The sequence below is a fragment of the Baudoinia panamericana genome (assembly GCF_000338955.1).
Source record: "Baudoinia panamericana UAMH 10762 unplaced genomic scaffold BAUCOscaffold_11, whole genome shotgun sequence".
Lineage (NCBI taxonomy): Eukaryota > Fungi > Ascomycota > Dothideomycetes > Mycosphaerellales > Teratosphaeriaceae > Baudoinia > Baudoinia panamericana.
Genome location: NW_006911267.1, coordinates 247601 through 269801, shown reverse-complemented (window position 1 = coordinate 269801; position 22201 = coordinate 247601). Strand labels below are relative to the sequence as shown.

The 22201-nt window shown below is 53.7% G+C and overlaps 14 protein-coding genes across 14 annotated transcripts; 8 read left to right on the top strand and 6 right to left on the bottom strand.

Moving 5' to 3' along the window:
- The first annotated feature begins 37 nt into the window (after positions 1 to 37).
- BAUCODRAFT_234482 (uncharacterized protein) lies at positions 38 to 629 on the top strand. Its single transcript, XM_007681304.1, has one exon. The coding sequence runs from the start codon at positions 200 to 202 to the stop codon at positions 572 to 574; it is 375 nt and encodes a 124-aa protein (XP_007679494.1). The 5' UTR covers positions 38 to 199; the 3' UTR covers positions 575 to 629.
- On the bottom strand, positions 630 to 1846 carry BAUCODRAFT_234472 (uncharacterized protein). The gene has a single exon (XM_007681303.1). The coding sequence runs from the start codon at positions 1693 to 1695 to the stop codon at positions 685 to 687; it is 1011 nt and encodes a 336-aa protein (XP_007679493.1). The 5' UTR covers positions 1696 to 1846; the 3' UTR covers positions 630 to 684.
- Positions 1847 to 2416: 570 nt separating this feature from the next.
- BAUCODRAFT_76543 (uncharacterized protein) lies at positions 2417 to 4230 on the top strand (the record flags this gene model as incomplete). Its single annotated transcript, XM_007681224.1, has 6 exons — positions 2417 to 2636; positions 2692 to 2790; positions 2844 to 2997; positions 3061 to 3238; positions 3292 to 3824; positions 3882 to 4230. 6 exons carry the CDS (start codon positions 2417 to 2419, stop codon positions 4228 to 4230), a joined length of 1533 nt encoding a protein of 510 aa, XP_007679414.1.
- Positions 4231 to 4619: 389 nt separating this feature from the next.
- On the top strand, positions 4620 to 7172 carry BAUCODRAFT_141759 (uncharacterized protein). Its single transcript, XM_007681302.1, has 4 exons — positions 4620 to 4959; positions 5011 to 5076; positions 5136 to 6942; positions 6997 to 7172. Exons 1-4 carry the CDS (start codon positions 4667 to 4669, stop codon positions 7063 to 7065), a joined length of 2235 nt encoding a protein of 744 aa, XP_007679492.1. The 5' UTR covers positions 4620 to 4666; the 3' UTR covers positions 7066 to 7172.
- A 147-nt stretch (positions 7173 to 7319) lies between these two features.
- Positions 7320 to 8823, top strand: BAUCODRAFT_36923 (uncharacterized protein). The gene has a single exon (XM_007681011.1). It carries the CDS (start codon positions 7424 to 7426, stop codon positions 8690 to 8692), a length of 1269 nt encoding a protein of 422 aa, XP_007679201.1. The 5' UTR covers positions 7320 to 7423; the 3' UTR covers positions 8693 to 8823.
- Positions 8824 to 8864: 41 nt separating this feature from the next.
- Positions 8865 to 9829, top strand: BAUCODRAFT_234272 (uncharacterized protein). The gene is made up of 3 exons (XM_007681301.1): positions 8865 to 9583; positions 9634 to 9674; positions 9738 to 9829. The coding sequence occupies exon 1, from the start codon at positions 9037 to 9039 to the stop codon at positions 9568 to 9570; it is 534 nt and encodes a 177-aa protein (XP_007679491.1). The 5' UTR covers positions 8865 to 9036; the 3' UTR covers positions 9571 to 9583; positions 9634 to 9674; positions 9738 to 9829.
- On the bottom strand, positions 9810 to 10790 carry BAUCODRAFT_141757 (uncharacterized protein). Its single transcript, XM_007681300.1, has 2 exons — positions 10659 to 10790; positions 9810 to 10607 (listed from the first exon to the last, which is right to left on the bottom strand). The coding sequence occupies exons 1-2, from the start codon at positions 10668 to 10670 to the stop codon at positions 9975 to 9977; spliced, it is 645 nt and encodes a 214-aa protein (XP_007679490.1). The 5' UTR covers positions 10671 to 10790; the 3' UTR covers positions 9810 to 9974.
- Positions 10791 to 11005: 215 nt separating this feature from the next.
- Positions 11006 to 12664, top strand: BAUCODRAFT_150603 (uncharacterized protein; the record flags this gene model as incomplete). Its single annotated transcript, XM_007681299.1, has 1 exon — positions 11006 to 12664. One exon carries the CDS (start codon positions 11006 to 11008, stop codon positions 12662 to 12664), a length of 1659 nt encoding a protein of 552 aa, XP_007679489.1.
- A 15-nt stretch (positions 12665 to 12679) lies between these two features.
- BAUCODRAFT_234275 (uncharacterized protein) lies at positions 12680 to 13177 on the bottom strand. Its single transcript, XM_007681298.1, has one exon. It carries the CDS (start codon positions 13064 to 13066, stop codon positions 12695 to 12697), a length of 372 nt encoding a protein of 123 aa, XP_007679488.1. The 5' UTR covers positions 13067 to 13177; the 3' UTR covers positions 12680 to 12694.
- A 111-nt stretch (positions 13178 to 13288) lies between these two features.
- On the top strand, positions 13289 to 14036 carry BAUCODRAFT_125121 (uncharacterized protein; the record flags this gene model as incomplete). The annotated part of the gene is made up of 3 exons (XM_007681297.1): positions 13289 to 13447; positions 13516 to 13763; positions 13835 to 14036. 3 exons carry the CDS (start codon positions 13289 to 13291, stop codon positions 14034 to 14036), a joined length of 609 nt encoding a protein of 202 aa, XP_007679487.1.
- A 290-nt stretch (positions 14037 to 14326) lies between these two features.
- BAUCODRAFT_26568 (uncharacterized protein) lies at positions 14327 to 16243 on the bottom strand (the record flags this gene model as incomplete). The annotated part of the gene is made up of 5 exons (XM_007680949.1): positions 14327 to 14454; positions 14513 to 14837; positions 14870 to 15126; positions 15228 to 15345; positions 15491 to 16243. The coding sequence occupies 5 exons, from the start codon at positions 16241 to 16243 to the stop codon at positions 14327 to 14329; spliced, it is 1581 nt and encodes a 526-aa protein (XP_007679139.1).
- A 198-nt stretch (positions 16244 to 16441) lies between these two features.
- On the bottom strand, positions 16442 to 18117 carry BAUCODRAFT_36916 (uncharacterized protein). Its single transcript, XM_007681010.1, has 2 exons — positions 16939 to 18117; positions 16442 to 16881 (listed from the first exon to the last, which is right to left on the bottom strand). Exons 1-2 carry the CDS (start codon positions 17763 to 17765, stop codon positions 16707 to 16709), a joined length of 1002 nt encoding a protein of 333 aa, XP_007679200.1. The 5' UTR covers positions 17766 to 18117; the 3' UTR covers positions 16442 to 16706.
- BAUCODRAFT_36915 (uncharacterized protein) lies at positions 18099 to 19652 on the bottom strand. The gene is made up of 3 exons (XM_007681009.1): positions 19278 to 19652; positions 19065 to 19222; positions 18099 to 19018 (listed from the first exon to the last, which is right to left on the bottom strand). Exons 1-3 carry the CDS (start codon positions 19564 to 19566, stop codon positions 18560 to 18562), a joined length of 906 nt encoding a protein of 301 aa, XP_007679199.1. The 5' UTR covers positions 19567 to 19652; the 3' UTR covers positions 18099 to 18559.
- Positions 19653 to 20083: 431 nt separating this feature from the next.
- BAUCODRAFT_150597 (uncharacterized protein) lies at positions 20084 to 22172 on the top strand (the record flags this gene model as incomplete). The annotated part of the gene is made up of 2 exons (XM_007681296.1): positions 20084 to 21577; positions 21630 to 22172. 2 exons carry the CDS (start codon positions 20084 to 20086, stop codon positions 22170 to 22172), a joined length of 2037 nt encoding a protein of 678 aa, XP_007679486.1.
- Positions 22173 to 22201: the final 29 nt, after the last annotated feature.

Genomic DNA, 22201 nt, shown 5'->3' with positions numbered 1-22201 from the left:
GCACGTCACAAGCGTCTTAATTGACCTTCAGCGCCCGCTCGGGGCATCGGTCGTCCGCGGAACTCACGTACAGCTCGAATCCGAAGTCGCTTCTGTGTCAACGCAGCATAGTATATCACGGCGGCCAGACGGGTCGTGTCTAACTTTCGAGAGATGCCAGGCCGTTATACCAGGTGTCGCACGCGCTGTCAGCTCAACCATGCGCAAAGGATCAAGCCTCTCCGGGTATAGTCGCCTAGTACGCTTACGCAGCAAGCCCAGCGTGGGCGGGGTGGTTTGTAGTTTGAGGTTGTCCACCTACGTCACGGGCATTGGCAGGGTCGCGCCGAAGTGCGATGTTTTGAGTCGCGAGCGAAGGCCGAACGTCCGATATATTGATGTTACCGGCCACAGTGGCGGTCGCTATCGAACCTGTGATGAAGTGGAGGTGCAGTGGATGTTCAACACCGCAGCAGGTCGCCCTGTCTGTCGTTTTCGCTCTCTCAGGGCACGATTAATGTTACTTGGCGTCCCAGGTTGGCGCAGGGACCATCATCTGCACGACACCTCTTCCCCGTGCAAACACGTATGTTGACTCAGATTAATGCTGTTGATCAGACACTGTCATGCTTCGAAGCCTACGGACGCTATGAGGTAACCTGGGTTTCATAAGCGAAAGCACGCACGTATGCAGAACGAACGCTATCATGCTGAGACAGCAACGTCATTGCTCTGTGCATGGAGTCCATTCACCTTGCTCACACCTTTGGTACCCTGCGAACCCTTGGACGTACCACTCACGCGGCTCAATGATGCTGCTTTCACTGCCTCATGGATCTCCTGTTCTGCGCCATCCGGTAGAGGGAGCAGAGGGCTTCTTACCGTTGCGTGCTCGAGGATGCCACGCGCCACGAGCGCATGCTTGAGCGCCACCGTACCTTCCATATGCGAGCCTCTGTGGTAAACGCTTTTCGTGACTGGCAAAAGCTGATCATGGACCTGACGAGCTCGGGGGTAATCTTGCGCCTTTCCAGCCTTTAGCAGCTCGAAAAGAGCCTCCGGCGCAATGTTTCCGTAGCCGACCAGCATTCCATCCACATCAAACACAGTGTGCAGTAGGTACTCATCATGGCAGGTTAAGATCTGTAGATCCGGGCGTTGCTTGCGGATCACTGGGATCTCCGTGTCCCAGCGGCGCATGTTCCTGACGCCGTTCTTCATAGCGAAAACTCCTGGAAGGGCGGCAATGTCGAGCATGGTTTGCAAGCTATATGTCGCTTTCGTGTTGTCTGGGTACTGGAACAAGATGAGAGGAAGCTTGCTGACTTCGTAGATGACTTTGTACCGATCCTGAGGCGCACCAGGCTGGTATCCAAATCGGAGCCAGCCGTGAGAAGGGTACAGGAGACCGGCAGCCGCACCGGCATCCTTTGCGCGCTTGGCTTCGTAGGCTGCAACCTCCGTGCCTTCGCCGGTAATGCCTGCGATGATAGGGATTTTGTTGTCCACGGACTGGACGAAGGCCTTGATGACGTTAACTTGTTCCTCGGCCGTTAGGAAAGTGCCCTCGCCAGCATGCCCAAGGACCACTAGGCCTTTGACTCCGTCTATGCTACCGAGCCATGACCCCAGTCGCTGGATTGCAGGATAGTCGACAGCACCTTCGCGGGTGAAAGGCGTGACTGGCGCAGGGGTGATTCCACGAAGGTCGAGCATATTGTCAGCCAAACACTGCTTACTTGTCGATGAAACACAAGTGCGAAGCTGCTGGAGGTTAACTTGGGGGAAATTGAGCTGTTGAAGTGAGTGAAAAAGTACGATGAAGCGGCAAGATACTTATACCCATAGATTTGCAACTCACCAAAGCGTTCCGGCCTTCGGACCTAGTCAGTTGAGACCTACGAAGCACGGAAAGGGCAACACAGCATATCCACTGTTGTTCTGATTCCGGCGACAGAGGTCGCAAATCCGGGCTATGCCTCAACCCCAGTTTCTCGGATATTCCTAGCGGGAACGGATTCCTGCACTCCTCAGCTGGGGTCCACTACAGTATCCACTGTCTTTCCCAAATCAGGGCTCTCCGAGTCGAGGCTCCACCTCTTATCGCTTCTTCTTCTCCATGGGGCAAACTAGTCTGCCCTCTCTGTCGACCGCAGTGTTTCCGCTACGCTCGGAGACTCCAACCGCTCTCCAGACTCTCTCCGGATTTCGAAACATCTGTTTGGGAATCCGTCCCGACACGCTACCTTAAGCCACATGGAGGCCACGCACGCTCTGGCCTTCCCACGGCGGTTCATCTATATAACAGGTGGTTGGTAAAGACGGAGACATCTCAAGGAACGGCCTGAATTCGAGCAGTAAATCTTCGCCTACTACGTTCTAGCAATACTCTTTACTCCCCAAAGCTGATCCGCTGTCCAGTGTCTCGTTGGCCGCGATGTCCTCTTCGCCCGATGAAATGTCAACGGTAGAGGAGAAGGGAGCAGTAATGCACACAGAAATGCTTTCCTTGCCAGGCCTTAGCCGAGACGATGCGCTGTTCCTGGCTTCATTCCCTGAGGACAAGAAGAAGAAGATGCTGAGAAAGATCGATTGGAGACTTCTTCCGGTCCTGCTGTTGCTGTACCTTATCACTTACATCGACAAGGCCAACATTGGTTCGTGCATTGAGCATCAGAGTGATACTCGACCTCACCGCTAACAACGCTTCAGGCAACGCCAAGATTGAAGGGCTGCTCAAGGATCTGCACATGAGTGGCAGAGAGTACAACGTCGCCCTTGCCATTTTCTTCATCCCCTATGTCATCTTTGGTGCGTATGGCGCTTCAAGGCTCATCGATAACGTACGCTAAGAGGTTGTGCAGAGGTTCCCAGCAACATCATTTTGAAGCTGTTCAAGCGCCCGTCGCAGTATCTGGCCTTACTTGTCTTCCTCTGGGGTGTGATTATGACGTGCTCCGGACTGGTGAAGACTTACGGCGGTCTCGTGGCGATGCGTTTCCTGCTTGGTCTCTTCGAGTACTGCCTCCACAACTCCCAGACCGGACTGTTACAGAAGTGACCGCTGACATGTATTCGCAGGGCTGGCTTTTTCCCGGGTGCGATTCTGCTGATCAGTGAATGGTATCTACCGAACGAGGTACAGACTCGCATCGCCGTTCTGTACTCCTCAGCGGCAACTGGTGGCGCCTTCTCGGGACTGCTTGCCTTCGGTATTTCGAAGATGGGTGGTATTGCTGGCTTTAAGCCGTGGCGTTGGGTACGTCTTCAATAGATGCCACCTACTGTGCGTTGAGCTAACCAAAATGCCAGATCTTCATCATCGAGGGCTGTGCCACACTCGTTGCAGCAGCAATCTGCTTTTTCTGCCTTATTGACAGCCCTGCCCTCTCTTCGCGATGGCTTGATGCGGACGAGATCAGGTATCTCCAGCTACGCCAAGCCGCCAGGCGCATTACAAACTCTGAGGAGTACCGTACGAAGTACTTTGATTGGCGCATTCTATGGGACGTCTTGACCGACTGGAAGATCGTCCTGCTTTTCTTCGCCAATTGGTCGCAAGCAGTTCCGAACTACGCACTCAAATTCGCAATGCCTTCGATCATGACTGGCATGGGCTACAAATCCGCGAACGCACAGTTAATGACCATTCCACCTTACGCGTGCGGCGCAATCATGTCGTACATTCTGGCACGCATTGCTGATAAGAAGACCTGGCGCATGCCTTTCATTGTCGCGCCTCAGCTCTTGCTTATCGTCGCCTATGGTATTTTATCGGCGAAAGCTGGCAACATCAAGCACAACGTTGGGCTTTGCTACTTTGCAGTCTGCTTGGCTTGCGCTGGGTAAGCTCGCTCCCATCCAATTCAGAGCTGATAAGGCTAACACCCGCTGCAACGCAGGCTATATCCGATCTTCCCTGGCGTGAGCGCGTGGAACGTCGCAAACCTTTGGGGTCCTACGAAACGAGGTATGGGCATCGCCTATCTCATCGCAGTCGGCAACATCGGAGGCTTGATTGGAAGCTTCATATACATCGACAAGGAAGCGCCCAAGTACCCTACCGGTTATGGAACTTCTTTGGGTTTCGCCGCTGCTGGTATCGCGGCTTGCTTCGTTCTGGAGTATGCTTTGTGGACTATCAACAAGAAGAATGAGAAGGTGTCCGAGGATGAGATACGCGCGATGTACACAGACGAGAAGTTGGAGAGAATGGGCGACAAGTCGCCGCTGTATCGGTATGCGTTGTAAAGACACCAGCAGTCAGCCTGCGTAGGTTGTAGCTTGTGTAGCACAAGGATCAATGCACAAAGAAGCCTTCGCATGCATCCAAGGTACCTAGCACGACTGCATACACTGAAACTTTGGCATGGCGCAATCATGCGGCATATGCGTACTAAGCGAGATGCCACAGCAGCTGCTGTAACTGAGATCCTGTCCTCAAGCATAACGAAAGGAAAACCACAAGCTGTGACATTGTCTCCACGTCCAATCCAGAACTCTGGTAAACGAAGGGTTCAATAGCAAAGCCAAGCGTTGACAGTGTGCTGGAGCTTCGGAACGTGTTGCCGAGATTCAGGACCGGAAAATCAAGGCGTTTTCCTTTTACTTTTGTGTCTTCTATTCTAGTTTTCCGGTCCGGATTTTGACACAGTCTCCGGACGGGCTCCCCCTTCCGACCTGCAACATGCTATCGTCGCCAAAACGTAGTTACGACGAACCGTGTCCGTCTAAGAATGTCACCTCGGGGCCCGAGAACAAGCGAAGAGTGCGAAAAGTGACCAGGGCTTGTGACTGTTGCAAAACGAAGCGCATCCGATGCAATGGCGAAAAGCCGTGTTCATGCTGTATTCGCAAGGGCACTGTATGCTCCTATGAAGCAAAGTATGCAAGAGGAAAGCCTCCCATGCCTCAACAGCCGACAGCTGTGTCCATTTACCTCGACGACGGAGAGTCTGTAAACGGAGCCCAGGCACAACTGTCAGTCTGCGATATTTCTATTACATTGCATGACTGACGACCATCACTCAGCAATGCCCACAGTCGGACCAGGAATCCATCTACGGTAGAGCGTACGACTAGCGCTGACGTGCGAATGTCAGTGGGAATGCCATCAGAGCTCTTGCAAGTCCAATCTACTGACAACGACTCCATAGAGACACTGACCGTCTGACGTACAACTACGATGCCCTGGAACATAGATCCTCCCGAGCGTCTCCTGAGACCGAACCCGCCGAGATCGAGGGCCAATACTTCGACTCAAAATCCGGCTTGACGTTCCTGCACCGCGCCTGGAAGCGGCTTGCTGCCAATGGATGTCCCTCCGACGTAAGTATCACAGATAGCGTGGTCAACCGACAACCGCTGGTAATGGCCGGTGACAGTCCTTTCGTCTCTCTCGATCCCAGCCCCACTCATGAATCCAGACTTGTCCAAATAATGCTGGAGACCTCGACAGCTGTTGCACTGCTTCAGTATTACTTCGATGTCTGTGTCGTCACCTACCGCATGTTTCATCGCCCAACAGTCGAAGGCTGGTTGCGCGTGATTCTCCAGAACGTGCGACAGCCTATAGCCGGAAGTATAGGCCATGCCCGAGCTTCATGCGTGCTCACCATACTCGCCATAGCATCTTACCGCCAGCAAAAAGTCTCCGGTCATAACACTGACGGCTCTGGGCCGCTCTATCAAAGCGACGAGTACTTCGGCCATGCAACACGCCTCACGGATGCCGAGACTGGCTTGCCTCAGTTAGAGTCCGCACAGGCGCGTCTTGCACAGGTGTTATACCTTCTACAGACTTCGCGCACGAACCAGGCTTGGTATGTGTGCGGCCATGCTTTGCAGATCATTTCGGCTTTGGGTCTGCACAGACGGTCAGCTGGGGTCAGACAGGCAACAAACCTCGCATCGAAGAAGGATTATATTCATCTACAGTGTGCCAAACGAACATTCTGGGTCGCTTATACTATCGAGAAGTACCTTGCTGTTGTGCTTGGAAGGCCAAGACACTACCATGACGAAGATATCGATCAAGACTTTCCCGACAGTGTCAATGACGAGAACATGTCTTCTGAGGGTCGTGTAGCAGTCGATTCCACAGATGACTGTCACGTCGATGCTCTCATCTTTCATGCCAAGCTGGCTCGAATTATTGATGGCATCTCTAGCGACGTCTACTCAATCAGGCGTCTGGCGCAAGCAGAAAGAGTAGCCGCGGCCCATCGACAGGGCCGCAGACTGCATGAATGGCGTGAGAACCTGCCATACCATCTAGGGTCGGTCAAGCCATCGAGTTTGATTCCGAGCCTTCGGCGGCAGGCGGTCGCCCTCCGACTCGCACACGCTCATGCGACAATGCACGCGTTCCGACCGTTCCTCTTAGGCAACGCCAAGGACCGGACCACGAATCCTGAGGTCAAGAATAGCATTGCTGAATGCATGGGTGCTGCCAGAAATGCACTTGAGACTGTTGATCTGATGGTCGCCGACCAGACTCTCTTCCATGCGTTTTGGTGGACATCGTATGTCACATTCTGCGCTCTGGCAGTAGTATATGTATGGGAGATTCAGAAGCGGCGTCAAGTACCTTGGAGAGATGCTGTGGCGGAAGACGATATGGAGTCCGCTGCTCTGATTAAGCTTGCTGAAAGATGCCAAGAGCATCTAACAAGGGCTACGGAAAGCAATTCGCCGAAAGCACGGTACGGTGTTATCTTAGAAGAGCTGCGAAATGCGGCGCGTCAGCGGGTTGGCAGGAAGCAGGCCGACTTGCCTGAAGCCATGCCTGCTGCTGAGCAGGGTGAGCGATTGGCATTACCTAGCCGTGAATCCGGTGTGCTGAGTGATGGGCTCCTTTCGGACCTCCAAATGTCTCTCTTCAACGGTACTGGGACGTCGCCAACAATGTCGAGCGTATTAGATGGGTGGCAGACTACGGACTGGCTGGACCTCGACTCATCGGTACGCGTGCGAAGAACTGCTGTCGTCTCACCTGGATTTGCTGACATTCTGTAGGCATTCTCTGCGTTTGATTATGTTTCCAGTCTGTCTCAAGATCAATGGACAGGCGGCAACCCTTCATAGGCTTTCGAAGCACCTTCAAAACCTTCGTACGCCCTGGATGTGGCTATTCTGCGCTGACCAGTCTCGCACTGCACCGTACAGAGTTGTCTCGATGCTTCCAAATTCATATCCCTCCATTTTTGCCGTAGGTCTCGTGCCGTACTTCCATATGTTCTTCTATTTTGATAGGATGTTTGTTAGGCGAGTGTGAGCCAGCGACTGCCGAGGCTGTTGCCTCGTGCACGTTTGCGATCGATCACCAGCCATTTGCTTGCTCGTTCGTCCATGAGTGGGTAAACTACAATTAACCCTGCATGGCGGCCAGGTCGCCGTGCGAGGGAGATCCTTACAGAGGTTAAAACTCACTGAAATTGAAACGATGCACCGCGGCGGAGGCGGCCGGTACCGTAATAGAGGAGGCTCCTACAGTCGGGGCAACCGGAGCGATGGACAGGCGCAAGCGGTGCGACTCCCTAAGGGCCTTTTCGCCGATGGGATTTGGATGTGCAATTGTACTCCTCGCTTGCCGGCTGAGCATTTCAAGGTGAAGAAAGAAGGCAAAAACCAAGGCCGCTGGTTCTACACTTGTCAACAAGCGGATCCAAAACGGTGCGACTTCTTCCTCTGGGATGAGGATGCCAAACCGCGGGAGGAAGCTGCTGTCTTGAATAATCGCCGTAGCGAATCGGGAGTGCAGGAAGGCTGGGATGCTGCGCGAGCCCAGCGAGCTGCTAGGACAGATGCAATGGGCGCTCAAGACAATAGCGCGAGCGGCAAAGGCTTGTTCGCGCAGTCCGTGCAACAAGTCAATAGACAGAACGGTGGAAAGGTGTTGTATGCTGGGCCCGAGGAGACGGACAGCCCAACGCCTAGCCCGGTGTCGCATTCCCCTACCGGGCGTCATTCTGCGACTGCCAACTCTGGCACAAAGCGTACTGCTCGTGATGCAGGAATTGACGAGAATGACGACTACTTCCCATGGCCTCTGACCGGACAAGAGGAGCAAGAGATGGTGAGGAGTGTTGACGTTGCAACAGAGACGCCTCGAAAGATGCAACGAACTGACGCATATCTTACACCCGGAACCACTGGCCGGCGGAAGCTTCCATGGCTGGAGCTTGAATCGTCTGACAAGAACATACACTTGGCCACACCATCTAAGCGTACAAGCACTGTCTCGTCGACAGCAGATCCCAGCGTGCAGACGCCAAAGGCATCTTCAGCATTCGCCAGCAGTGCAGTGGTCGAGGCTCATTCTCCGCCTACACGCTTTAAAGACGGTCTACATGATCCCGCAGACTCCGAGAGCTCATTGACAAATGAAGCTCTTGCTGCTCTCGCTCCCGCGACACTGCCGAACGGGATCCGGGACGCTGTTCGAAGCGTTCTGTCAAAGCACGACCTGAAGATGCAAGGCATCATCCGCGGTAGAGACATCTCAAGGTTGGCTATTAAAGCCAAAGATGCGAAGATCGCGGAACTCGGTGCCAGAATCGCAGGGCTCGACAATGCCAAGGTTGTTGAGCTCCAAGCACGCATCACAAGTCTCGAGGCGGACCGAGAGTTGGACAAGGCCATTATCAGGCAATTGAGGTGGCAGCTTGAGCATGGTCAAGTGGACGAAGACACTCAGGAGACGATCGGGTGAGGTGGCCATTACGAGAACAGGAGGCTGTAGCGCTGTTGTGCACGAGATACCCAATGTTTTCTACCCATGTTCCTAAACGATGCACAGTTATTTCAACTCATTTCACACAGATCTCTTTCAATAAGTCTGCCTCCATCTGTTTCTGCTAACCGAAACGAAGGCGTTGTGGCTCAACTAGTCTCCCGCCCTTTCGGCCGTTGAAACCTGCGCGTGAAAGACTGGAAACACCTTACGCTAAGCCTGCATACAAGATCACCATATTCACACTGGGTCATGACGAGTGACTTGTTGTGCTGCAGTCGTTGCTACTCCTGGACCTCTAAGAGATCCTTAGTGACATCAACATGGACGGGCACGAAGCTGCAGAGAGCGAGGATGGCATAGCACAGACCCAGCAACATCCGCTCCCTATCCACAATCCAGCAGGATTCCAGTATCACGACGCGAGGACGGCGCGTTACAGCAAGCTGCCTCTGATGCGGTCCGGCAGGCTCGGTTTAGACGGTCCGGGGAATAACCAGTCCCTGTTAGTGATGAGGCGTGTCGATCCAGACCTGCCTGTCACCTCTGTCACTCCGCAGAAGTGTGCCGGACAAATTCCCAAGGCACTACGGCTAGCAACAAGGAGATTCGAGAGGATGGTGTACCAGCATGACATGCCCACAGCAGTAGAGCCGCAGAAGCCGTCGGTGGAGACGCTAGCTCTCCACCTGCTGGCAAACGATCGCTCAAATGCGGGTAGCAAAGTGTCTCGGTCTTTGGATCATGACACATTACTGTCTGTTATGAATGTTTTAAAGCCGATCACGGACCAGTCAGCGACAAACAAAGAAAATGTTCAACCGGCGACGCGTCGGCCGGCTGGAACAACAACATAGCGCAGGAATAAAGGTCGAGTCAGCCGACGTCCAGAACTCAACGTGCTTTTAACAAAGTGCCAGCGAGACGCCGCAGAGCCGGACAAGCTTCGCCCAGAAACTAGGTCAGCAAGACGAAGTGCACGAACGATCAGTCTAGATAAAAGTGCCAATGTTGAGGAATCAAGGAACCCAGAAATACGCTCCCATGGCCATGTATGTGTGAAAAGCGTATGGGCTAGTGAAGAGGATGTGTAGGGCAGAGTCGATATGAACTTTTGGATCGAGGGGATTCGGTTGCAGCCTTGTAGGCCTATCTATTAACGCCGGCAATATTGTAAGAAAAGCCATTAGGTCCCCAAGGGTGATGCATGGCGCGTTCAATCGTTTTCTGCATAGCATTCAAGGGTTCCGACGAAAGTTCATCACGATCCATCTTCCTCTATGGCTGCCGCATCCTCGCCAAGCCACCACGCCGCAACTCCCAGACCAGTGTGCATCATGCTGGCCATGATTCGGTATGGTCCAGTGCGCATATTATACTGATCCAGTCTCTCCGTGTCGAAATCATCGGGCCGCTTCATCTGCGGTGACATATCGGTCCACTCCTCGCTTTCGACTCGCATCAAGCACCTCTCCAGCTTATCGAAATACAGCGACATGTCATTCGTGCGCCAGATCCACACAGGCGGAGCACCGTCTTCCGATTCGAAATCAGACACGCTAAAAAGCCACTCCTTGGGGACAACTACGTCTTCAAAGAAGCCGGTAGACATTTGCATGCCGTTCTCCGTTGATGCAGAGATCACGCCGCGGATAATTTCGCCCTTGAAGGGTCTGAATACCACGACACGAAAGTCGACATTGACGTTGACAATGCCAGTGCCATGACCTATTAGGCCTTCGGATGCCTTGATGAGTGAATGGAAGCCGACGCATAGGCCAACCTTGTGGATGACTTTGTCGGCATACTTTGCATTGAGCCAGTCCTCAATTGCCCGCCGGCTGGCTTTGTGGAAGTCTGATGGGTGTAACTGCACCACGTCGGCAATAGAGACCTTGGTGCTCGAGTCAGTTTCTGGCTCTGGTAAGCTGTGTGCTAGACTTACGAGAATGTACATCGCATCGTCAGATGCAAACCCTATGCAACGAGATCTCCTGGACAGCGGTCACTCACTGGATCGTGTGCAAGTCTGACAGTCATACCGAAGTCACAAAGTTCTAGACTTCGCATCGTCTCGTGCAGCTCGTAGCTATACAGAAAGAATACCTTCATAGCAAATGCGACCACTCGGAAGCCTTGCCGACGCCGGCCCGACTTCCGAGAGCGTTTCTGCACTTCTTGCAGACATTTGGCTGCCCGTTGCTTCTAGAGCCGATGAGAGCCACAACAACTTCGGCGGATTTGTAGAACGGCGCATCTCGTTCAAATTGCGCTGTTATATTCCATGATAAGATGAGTGGCAGTGGCTTCTCATTTCCTCCGCCACCACCGCCGCCACCGCCGCCACTTCAGTCGGACCATGCAGGAAGTTTCCAGTCCCGAATCTACGACGACCGCCAGCGAGGCAATTCCGGTTACGGAAATGGTCGGGGGCAGGGTGTTTGGGATGGACGTGGTAGGAACAGGGGTGGTTACTTACATCCTCACCCGAACCGTGGCGGACCTACCTTGAGGAGTCAGCAGCAGCAACGCTTTCCAACAGGCAATCGTCACACCTCTTCACCCAATAGTCTCTATCAACAGCAAGACACCCGCTCACCGTTACCGATAACCTTAGCGTCCGGCACCTACGCTGACCCAGATCGTGCAACGTCAAACCGGCAGTTCAGTCCAACATCGTCTCATGTTACACCGGTATCGATGGCGGCTTCACTACCTCGTACCGCGGCTGGCCACAAAAGGAAGCTTGAAGCCCTACGTCCGCCGCCCCATGAGCGGGTACCGAAGTCGCAAGCGGCACCAGCTACACCAAGTTTTGGTCCGCCCCTTCTTCCTGCAAAGCCGGTAAAACCACGCCCAGCAGAAGCGAAGGTGAAGACGAAGCCTGCCTCCAATGGGCTCGGTCTTGTGCCGAGCTCAGAAGACCCTCAGTACTCGTCATCTGACGATGGTGACAACGAAGATATCGACGAAGAGGCTATGCATGCCGAGCTTGGCGCGAAGCTTTCCTTTGAGCACAACGGCACGGTCATCTCCCTCAGCTCCACCGCCGAGATCGCGGCATGGCAGGAGGAGCGCAGGCGCAATTGGCCGACCCGGGCACGGATGACGGAGAGGGAAGGCGAGAGACGGAGAGTTGGCGAAGAGCGCAGGAGACTTCTAGCGATGCCACCATTGCCTAACAGTCGATGGTCGGTTGATTTTACGACTAAGAAGGACGATGATCGCCTCCATGACCGCCGGCAGCTAGATTCAATCACGAACGAAGCCATCACTAATGAGGATAGCAAATTTGTCACAGCAAAAAGACAGCTTGCCGAACGTGAAGCCGAACTCGAAGATTTGCGACGGCGTGTCGCTGACGGCCAAGCTCGTATTGACATGAGTCAGTCTCGGCTGGTCAGGCATGAGGGCGGCGGGGCCAACCCCAGTTCCATACCAAAACCGTTGGTAGGCTACGCTGATGACGATGATGAAGACAATCCAGGCGTCGAACCTGAACACGGTGCATCTGATACATCGTCCGAAGTACTATCCGAATCGTCAGAAATCAGCTCGGCCTCATCAACAGAAAATGTGCCCGATAACGACGAGTTGCCTGAAGAGACTACGTCGAAGCTGATAGATACGTCGGACGCGGAGTTCCGCAAGCCTGTCTGCAAGTACTTTGCCGCGAGTGGGCACTGCAGAGATGGCGATGCCTGCAGATTCCGTCATGCGCGCACACAGGGACCGCAGCTTACGCGTGGGCGAACCAACCCAGCTCAGCCGCCTGCCGCGCAGCGCAGAGCGGCTGTTATTGAGACCAATGGCAGGAAGGGCATCTTTCAACGCTTGCTGGAGCAGCAGCAGGAAGGAGAGGATCGATTGGCATTGGAGGTCATTAAGTATCTGGGCAAGGCTGGCTTCTTTCGAGATGTGTCTACCGAGACTGCTGTCACGCCGCAATGAAGAGAGTGGTATGTTGATACGACCTGCCAATTAATGTTCCGAATCCATTACTCCGACTGCATCGTCAGAGGTGCTGGCGCATGACAGGATCGTCAAGTCTCCAATGCCTATACGGAATGTTGATGAGGCTTGATTCTCCTGTGCATAGATTTCGTGCACTTCAAAGTGAGCCCGTCCACTCCACTTCTCCATTAACACGTTGAGTTCCGATACATTACAGATAATGTCTGTAGGACGCTTCCTTGTAGCTGCACGGGTCGTGAGTTTTCCACAACCTTCCTTAGTCGGTCTCCAGCAACAGGGCGTTTGTGGTGGAAAGTTCCTCGGTCTTGCTGCTGGGACGCTATAAAGAACGCCCCAAGCATTCTGAGATCTTGGCCACCATAATATATGTTGTACCATGTAGGCGCGTCACTCGAGATATTGGCTCCCCTGAGATGACAGTCTACGGTCGGCACTGTTGGCGGAGACCTTCGAGCTGTCTGTCCTTTGTGGACGAGGTAAGAGTATGTTACGAAACAGAGACGGCAGGGCCAGCCCGCTTATGCCGAACATCAGCCGAAGCACGAGCTTCACCTCCAAGGTACGCAACTGTACCCAAAGCCATTGGCTGCCAACCACACCATGCAGCTTCTTCAGAAGACGGCGCTACGGTCAGCGCGTCGACTACGACCACAGCTACAAAAGCAACCACGACGGTATGCGGGTGACTCGCAAGGAGCGCACGAGAGGTTCGAGCCCCACGGCGGTCACAACCAACACCCAACGCACGAATCGTTTGGCGTACGTCGGAGATACTGTCCTGAGTAGCACCTGCGATGCGCTAGAGACTAATATTGCAATACTGCTAGGCTGGCTTCTATGTAACCATAGCCACAATCCCAGCCTCGATAGCACTCTACTACCTCACCCGCCAAGGCACGAATGAGCAACCGTGGGCGACCCGCTTCATCCGTGACACATACAATGATTACGCCGTAAAGTGGGCCCGGCGAAACGACCTGCATACGCAAGCAGTGGAACAGGCAGCAGCGGATAGAGTGCTATTCTTGAATGAAAGCAGCCAGAACCCACGGACGGTGGACGTCCGGTTTCCAGAGTATGCCCGCCTCCGTGACAGCATAGTGGAAGGGTAGACCTAGAATGATACACTGACTTTCCTGGCGACAGGCAGCTTAACACCGGCGCACCATGGAACGTGCCAGCCGGCCACTACGCGAATATGGATACAGTCATTGCGAAATACGAGAAGGAATCATTCGAGGCCCAGGAGCGGAAATTGCAGCAGATCCGCGAGAACAATGTGCCTTGCGAGCAACCCATGCCTACGTTGGTGAAGACATCGTCCCCTGCTGGAGCATCTGGGACGTGAGGTGCATCAGAGCACGCTTGTAGATTTAGTACGGTATGGTATGATTAATAGCACAATTACTACACCGAGTCTTCTTGCACACGACATGGCAAGGCATGAGACAAGAAGTAGACCACCGCCTTCCGGCCGAGATAGTACATTACGTTCGAAGCTGCATCTAAAACGCATGTCGCTTATGACACCTCAAGCCATGCGTGTATCCGCCCTACTTCAAAACGGCAGCACTTGGCCCGACACCCAGTCCCTCTGGCCATGGTGTCATCCCTCCAATTTGCCATTGGCATCGTCCCTCATGAGAACAGCTCGTCTTCCTCCGCCTTCACCTTGACCTTTTTAGTTGGCGACTCAGATTCAACCTTGTCTTTTAGCTCCTCATCATCACCATCGTTGATCTCTGCCACACGTTTGCCTTTAGCACCTGCGATGTCATCAATGCATACTCATTGGATTTATTGAATGATGGGCGCAGTACTCACCTTTCTTACCGGAACCCGCAGTTTTCGGCTTCTTCGCAGGAGTAGCAGGAAGCCCACCTTCTGCGGCAAGCTTGTCGCTCATTTCTTTCGCACGAGCCTTGACCTTGCGAAATTGATGCTCCAGCGCGCTCTCCGTGGGCTTTCCGCCAAGGACCTGGGACATGATCTTGTAGTGCTTGGTGCCAAGGATGATGCCGGACTCGCTGAGTGCGCATGTAAGAGCCGCCATGGTCTCGAAGTCGAACGTTTGAGTGGCGCCATTGGCCTTTTCTGCTTTGTCACCTGCCATGTTGATGTGCTGATGTCTTGATTTAGCTGTACAGGACTAGAGGTAAGGCTGTTAGGCCCGATACTTACGTGAGGATATGTAGTAAGGAATAGGAGTTGCTTGGAGATGGATGGGAGTGTGTTGCAAGCTTGTACGTAGAGGACGTAGAGGAGGGAGAGATGGTTGGAAAAGAGGTGGCGACGATCAGGTATATGTAGGTAGCAACGCGCCCAAGCTTGCTGGAACAATGCGGCGGCAGGTGCAGCCTGGAGGCCTGCTGAACATGCGTTGTCGGTGTGAAGTGAGGGTGAACTGAGTGCCGGACAGCTGCGGTATTGGGATTGACCTGTCACATTCGTGTGAGACTGCCGTACAAACGGATACAAGCTGTCCCGCGCGCTCCCTGCAGCCTTCTTTGACTCAACCTGGCCTGCTGGCGCTGCTCACGTGCCGTCATTGAACTCTCAGCTGCTTGGCGTGCCGATTGGTTCTGTCCCGTTTTGGCAGGTGCGCGAAAATCACCTGCTTGAAGACTTCCCAAGTATACAAGCACTATGACGACTTTCTAGCGTGCGGTAGTTCATCCTTGGAAAGAAGTTTCTCATCTTGCTGATCTGCTGTTCGGCTGCTAAGGTGAGTACACGGCGTAGTGATTTCCAGGCCCAGTCGAGGGCACACATCGTCTCCACTCAATCCCTCATTGCATCTACCCTTTGGCGCTGGCGATCTTCTTTCCTCTCCTGCCGCTCCTCCTTCTCCTCCGTGTAAACTCTAAACCAGTTCTCCGCGCAATTAAACGCGGCAGCACCGACAAGCGCACCACCTATAGCCTTTAACGTCTTCTCCCTGCCCTCCTCGCCGGGAGCGAAGCGACGAACAGTCACGGCTCCAATGGCAGCGCCAGCCGCCGCAGCGATCAGCCCGTCATATGAAGAGTCAAAATTGCGCTCGACAAAGTTGCCTTCACGGCGCTCCTTCATGCTATACCACAGACGACCTTCGGTCTCGTGTGGTGGAAGAGTGCGATCTGCAGTAGGATTTTTACCACCTCCTCCTCCTCCGCTCTCACGGCCATAGCGTTCCTCGTGCCGTCTGCGACGTCGCCGGCGTTCGCGGGATGACTCTTCATCGCTTTCGTCTCCATCGTAATCCTGGTAATACCGGTCATCCCGCCGTCGGCTTACTTGCTGATCGTCATCTGCAGAGTTATGTCGCACAAGCGCGCGGTCATAGTCGGTGTGGCGGTCGCGTTCATCGCGCTGTTGCGCATACGGCGCATAGTCTTCATCCCGGTCGCGACCATTGGTACGGTCGCTAAGGGTCGGCACAACCAATGCAAGCTCGCGGTTCCTGATATTGTCCAGCTGGTCCCAGGACACCTCCTGCACGCGCCTTTCCCGGGGTCGGTCGGCGTACCGCTGATCATCGTACCTGTCGTCTACAACGCTTTGCTGCCGAGACATAATGCCAAGACCGGACAAGGAAAGTACTCTTGGTATATATGAACAATGGAGCAAACTTACCTCAGGACAATGGTTTCTACAAGTGTGCCACACCTAAACGCAGCACGACGTCAATGTGGAATGCGGTTGGGAAAACAGGGAAAGACGGGATGTTGGCCCCAGAGTGGTGGCGCTCCAATGGTTGTACAGAATTGACTTCCGGCTCTTCCGCCGAACTCTCCGCGCCTACCCGCGTTATGATGCGCGATACAACAGTCACGGTAGAATCGAGAGCGGTCAACATGAAAGCCAGCCCATACAAGAAAGAGCCTTTGGATGCCACTACCGGTGCGATACCGTGTATTGCCGCAAACTCTGGACTTACTAATACCAAATAACAGCATACCGCAGCACTATCATGGTACCTGGGCTATAAAAGACGTCCATATGTACCATGAAAGTACGCACGTAATGTTCGCCGATGTTAGCAGACAACAACCCACAGCGGCGTCGGCATCTGTGCTCTTGTCAAGCTCGGCCGTCTCGTCTTGGGATCAACCTTCAAGCCAACGTAGGCTTCTCGTCGCGCAGGATCGCCTGTCGTGATTGACCACGTCTGCAAACCGTAGTATACTGCGATCGAATGTACAAGGTAGCGTCTGCATCTCTGTTAGCAATGCCAGCTTCGTGCGCACCGAATCGCAGCGATGGCGTACCCGAATGATGCGCCATGATCATCGACGAGACTCTGGAAGACGAGTTTGTCCTTCTCAAGTGAGTCAAGCTGCTTCTCCTTGCGCCGCTCGTCACTCATGGCGCCGTTCCTACCTACGAAGACAATTTCTTCATCTTCGCTGTCTAGATCAAAGAGGCCGTCTTGCTCGAGCTGTTTCTGCTTCGCATCCCATTGCTCTACGAAAGCTCGCACCTCTTGTTCGAGGTCTTGCAGCAAGCCCTTTGCTCCGCGGGACTTCTTGAGCTTCGCTTTTAGCTCTCGTGTTACTTGCTGGACTTCTGCCTCCTCTTTGTTCACTGGAGTCTTGGCAGCTTCTGCCCGCTTCCGACGCTCTTGCGTCGAACGCGCATACTCGGCATCCCACAGTGGCGCTAGGAAGTATGGTACACTCTGTCGGGTATATGTTGGATGAACTTGCCAATCGCTCGGAAGAGGAGGCTCTGCCCAAGGATTATTGAGCAGCCGATCATTCTCCCATCGCTGACGACGCCGACTACCTTCCTTGCCCTTCAGCAAGGCTTCCCGTCGCTTCTGGCTGTCGCGACGGATAGGCGTGCGGCGCTTGTAGACCGTGTGAACAGCTTCGGGCCGGTGAGGCACCGGTTGATCCTGATGTATGCTCTCGTCAAGGGGGATGTCGATGGCCACCGTCGTACCGCGTGCAGGACGGTCCGTCCCCAGAGCGTCGGCTAGCGATGTTGCAGCGAGCGCATTGGAAACTTGTGACACTGTCCATGCTTCGACGCGTTCAAGGGATGATGGTGGCGCCTGTGTACGAGTTTGCTCAAGCCTATCGCTGACCGACATTGAAACGAGTGAGGAGCGATCTAGTGAGACAAGAGGATTCTATATGTATGCGCAGATGAGATGTACGGAAAGAATAGAGCACAAGGTAAGTGAAACCGCACTGTGACCTATCCATCTGGTCATCGTAGTCGTTTCCGGGATCCATCGAAGATCATCCGAGAGCCAATCAGAGCGCGCGATGAGCCCAGGTGTGTCTGTGCCCTTTAGTTGCCTTCTGACTCCTTTCATCATGACACAAGTCATTCTCACAGCAACAATGCCACACAGACAGACCGCAGCCCTACGCCGTTCCGCCGAGTCAGTATTTCATCACGATACGAGCAAATTTCATGACGTAACTTAGCCATTTCGCGGCGGCCGATTTTCAGTGCAGTGCGATTGGCACTATCAACCCTCGCAGTATTCACGTACAAAGGCACCACGTCGCGTAACCAAGGTGGGAAGTTAACAGTCAACCTTTCTTAGTCTTCAGTCACCAATCACACCTTTTACCTTCCCTATGCTGTCACCTTCACCGTATCCGCATCCCGCCGTGTCAGGTGTCGCTGGTATCCTAGTCAGCTGGTTGTGTGTTCCCATTATCGCCAACGAGGACTTCGCCATTACATCGGAAAGTTAGGCTGTTCCTTGGGTCGCACAGCTGGAAGGTGAGATTATCAGGACGACTCGAAGCCTTTAGCCAATGATGGGATTTCAGAAGCTCTTGTGGAGAACGTGGCTGCTGAAAAAGATGCATCTCGAACCAGAGTAGAGTGTCAATACGGTAGCAGAAAAGTCCAGGCTTGCAAAATAGCTCATGCTTTATGCGCTCCACCGCTCATCATCTCCTCGTACTCCAAATCTGGCTGACATTCCCAGTACAATGTCTCTGGGTCGCTCGAATGCTCGAAAGTGTATTTCGCAGACTCCTCAGGAACGTATACTTTCGGCACTCCATTTGCAGCAGCAGCTTCCACCAGCAACTGGACTTCGCAACTCCTCTCCATCAAGGTGTACAGATAAGCTGCCTCGTCGACCGTTGAACCCACAGTCAGTAGACCGTGGTTCCGGAGTATCATACCTTTGCCTTTCGGACCAAGTGCAGCAGCTAATCGTTCGCCCTCCTCCGGCTCGAAGACTACGCCGCCGAAGTCCTTGTACACGGCTTGCGCTTCGCCGTAGAAATATGTCACGTCCTGGTTAAGCATCTCTAACGGTCTGGAAAAGGCGGACCACGCCTTACCAGCAGGGCTATGAGTATGACATGCAGCGATCTGCATGTCTTAGCAGTGTTTTGATGGCAGACCGTTCAGTACGTACAACGTCTGGTCGAGCTCTGTGCACCGCGCTGTGTATAAGGAAGCCAGCGGCGTTGGCTGGCCTCGACATATTTCCACCAATGGCATTGCCATCGTAGTCTACGAGAATCATGTCGCTTGCTTTGAGCAGAGCGAAATGCTTTCCCAATGGGTTGGTCCCTGCATCAACGATCAGCAGGTATGCGGCTCTACTCGTCGTTTTCGCCGCACTTACAGAACGTATGTTGATTCTCCGGATCTCGAACACTGATGTGCCCGGACATGCCCTCTGTGTAGCCTTTCCTAGCGAACATGCGGAATGCTAGACTCATGTGGTCAAGCATCCACTGACGGTGGGCGGCAAACGAAGGATGACGCGGAATGCCAGGAAGTGAGACACCTTGCGATATGAGTTCAAGCGGAGTCTTCTGCTTTTTCTGTACGTCTGAACCATGCTCAAGGGCAGGCTTGATACGAATTGTATGCGGTTGGCTTTCTGTCAGCATTGTTGCAGATGGTGCCATCTTGAAGCTTATACCGAGAAGGCTGTCGCAATGAAGGACGAGTTCTAATAAGGTTGCAGACCTATTTGTTGCAGACCTACTTGTTACGCTAACCAATACACTTTTACTGTCGTAACGAACAATCGAATGGTACCCGCTCTCCATTCTGCAAACAGCAGGTGGTGGCGAAGGCGGCCAGCTTTTTGTGGGCCCGTCTCGTTGATAAATGGCAACAGCAAGCAGGCGAGCCTACTACACAACCGCGCTTCAAATGAACATGCAAATACAGAGTACAGACAATCATTACATACGGGCGAAGTGAAACCGACCAGTCATATTTATCAGTGCGTGTGGACCACGTACACGACCATACTGTAGCATCTCTGAGCTCCTGATGTTGTAAAGCACTAGATACAGAGGGCAAGGCCTTAGACGCCACACCCTTTAGTTGCAAGGCAACAACAGCAGAAGCCATGGCCATCAACGGACCCATTATGGTATGGTATGCTCTACTCTTTTAGATTTGTGGTCATGGTTGATGAGGGAGAACATTGTCGAAGCCAGTATTGCAGAATTGCAGAGTGCACTGTGTGAAGGAGCGATCACCAGCGTAGAGCTCACCACCAAGTATCTCCAACGCATCCTAACGTTCGATTGTCGCGGACCATGTCTCAATTCCATCATCATCTACAACCCCAGTGTGTTCGACGAGGCTTCCGCTTCGGATACCAGGCGTGCTGCAGGCCAGCTTCGAAGCGAGCTTGACGGCATCCCATACACACTGAAAGACAGCATGATGTACAAGGGCATGACTTGTGCATCCGGTTCACCCGCACTTGAACATCTTGTTGCCAACGAAGACTCGTTCGTGGCAGAGCGACTGCGCAAGGCTGGTGCTGTGTTGCTTGGCCGTACGAATACCCCACCCATGATGGCTTCTGGCATGCACAGGGGATTGTATGGGCGAGCCGAGAGCCCCTACAACCTTGAGTACCTCACCGCAGCCTTCTCGTCAGGCTCCTCCAACGGTGCCGCAACTTCAACTGCAGCAAGTTTTGCGGCCTTCGGTCTCGGCTCAGAAACGGTCTCGTCGGGTCGATCGCCAGCGTCAAATAATGCGCTCATTGCATATACACCCTCGCGTACCGTCATCTCTCCTCGAGGAATTTGGCCGTTGTACCCTACTTGCGACGTTGTTGTACCCATGGCAAGGAGGGTTGTGGACATGCTCGCAATTGCCGACGTCCTTACGGCGGAGGACACGACGACAAAAGGTGACTTCTGGCGCCAGCAGGAGTTTGTTGAAGTACCAAAAGTGAAGCGGCCAACCTATTCAGACCTGTCCGAGAGCACGGCGGATTCACTCCAAGGGAAGAAAATCGCAGTGCCTGCTTCCCTCGTAGGTGGCAACGATCCGAGAGCGAAACCAACCACGGTGTCCCCCAAGATGCTTGAGCTTTGGAAGCGCGCCAAATCTGATCTAGAATTGCTTGGGGCGAGTGTCGTTGAGACCGACTTCCCTTTGGTAACGAACTACGAGGATGATTCGGTTTCCGGCCACACCAACAATGTTGTGGGATTCAAACCCGACTGGAATGGCAAAGAGCGTGGCGAGCTTGTTTCGTACCTATGGGACGATTTCTTGAAAGCCAACGGGGACCCACACTATCTGGAGCTCGCATCTGTTGACGGTGCGAAGCTCTTCCCGAACAGACCAGAGGGCTATCTACCGGACCGGTGGCTTGAGACGAAGAACTTTATGAACTACCCAGCGCTTGTTGAGACTGCTCGAGAGCGACATGGGAAGTCGATCTGGGAAATTGACGGGATCCGAGAGGCGCTGCCAGCTCTCGAAGCCCAACGCAAGCGCGATCTTGAAGATTGGATGGACCAACGTGGCATTGATATGGTCGTGTTTCCGGCAAATGGCGACGTAGGCAAAGCGGATCTCGAAATCAATGAGGAGAGCGCGAAGCATGCGCTCCAGAACGGTGTCAAATATAGCAACGGCAATCGAGCAATCCGGCACATGGTAAGTGCAAGCAAGCCCTACTTATGTAAGGCTCATCTAACAGATCTCATAGGGCGTACCTACAGTATCGGTGACCATGGGCTTCATGGTAGGCTCTGGCATGCCTGTCAACCTCACCTTCGCTGGCAAGCACGGGCAAGACAGCGACCTTCTGAAATATGCATTTGCATTCGAGCAGCAGTCGAGGCGGCGTGAACCACCACCGCTCACGCCACCGTTACAGTCTGATTTTGTTCCTCTCGGCCACAAATCTCCGGACGTACAACGCCGACAAGGCCTAGCGCTAGTGAAATCCCATGCCATGCGTATTGGCGAAGGACGTCTTAGGATCTCCGGCACTGTCGACCTCAAACCCGGTGATACGGTGACTATCGATGCCTATGTCGCAGGGTCCGGGTCGGACTTGAGTAAGCCTTCGGTCACCGTACAGGTTGAGCACGTAAGCGGCCAATGGTCGTTGGAGACCGATTTCATACCGTTCGAGGCTCCCAAGCCGCTGTATGGAGGGTATGGAGAAGGTGCCACGAGTGTTCCCGTCTTGCTGCGTGCGTACAATGGGGAGGGAAGTACCGGTAGACTGATTCTGGTCAAGTGAAGATTTGTGGTACGTCGACGAAGGCTATG

Bases quoted from the DNA above. Each gene is read 5' to 3' on its own strand.
- BAUCODRAFT_234472 (XM_007681303.1), bottom strand. From the start codon at position 1,695: ATGCTCGACCTTCGTGGAATCACCCCTGCGCCAGTCACGCCTTTCACC.
- BAUCODRAFT_141759 (XM_007681302.1), top strand. From the start codon at position 4,667: ATGCTATCGTCGCCAAAACGTAGTTACGACGAACCGTGTCCGTCTAAG. The intron at 5,077-5,135 runs GTCAGTGGGAAT...ACGACTCCATAG, and splicing joins ACTAGCGCTGACGTGCGAAT to AGACACTGACCGTCTGACGT. The intron at 6,943-6,996 runs GTACGCGTGCGA...GACATTCTGTAG, and splicing joins GGCTGGACCTCGACTCATCG to GCATTCTCTGCGTTTGATTA.
- BAUCODRAFT_234482 (XM_007681304.1), top strand. From the start codon at position 200: ATGCGCAAAGGATCAAGCCTCTCCGGGTATAGTCGCCTAGTACGCTTA.
- BAUCODRAFT_234272 (XM_007681301.1), top strand. From the start codon at position 9,037: ATGGACGGGCACGAAGCTGCAGAGAGCGAGGATGGCATAGCACAGACC.
- BAUCODRAFT_234275 (XM_007681298.1), bottom strand. From the start codon at position 13,066: ATGGTACAACATATATTATGGTGGCCAAGATCTCAGAATGCTTGGGGC.
- BAUCODRAFT_36915 (XM_007681009.1), bottom strand. From the start codon at position 19,566: ATGGCACCATCTGCAACAATGCTGACAGAAAGCCAACCGCATACAATT. The intron at 19,223-19,277 runs GTAAGTGCGGCG...TCGTTGATGCAG, and splicing joins GGAGAATCAACATACGTTCT to GGACCAACCCATTGGGAAAG. The intron at 19,019-19,064 runs GTACGTACTGAA...TAAGACATGCAG, and splicing joins ACAGAGCTCGACCAGACGTT to ATCGCTGCATGTCATACTCA.
- BAUCODRAFT_36916 (XM_007681010.1), bottom strand. From the start codon at position 17,765: ATGTCGGTCAGCGATAGGCTTGAGCAAACTCGTACACAGGCGCCACCA. The intron at 16,882-16,938 runs GTACGCCATCGC...ACAGAGATGCAG, and splicing joins GATCATGGCGCATCATTCGG to ACGCTACCTTGTACATTCGA.
- BAUCODRAFT_36923 (XM_007681011.1), top strand. From the start codon at position 7,424: ATGCACCGCGGCGGAGGCGGCCGGTACCGTAATAGAGGAGGCTCCTAC.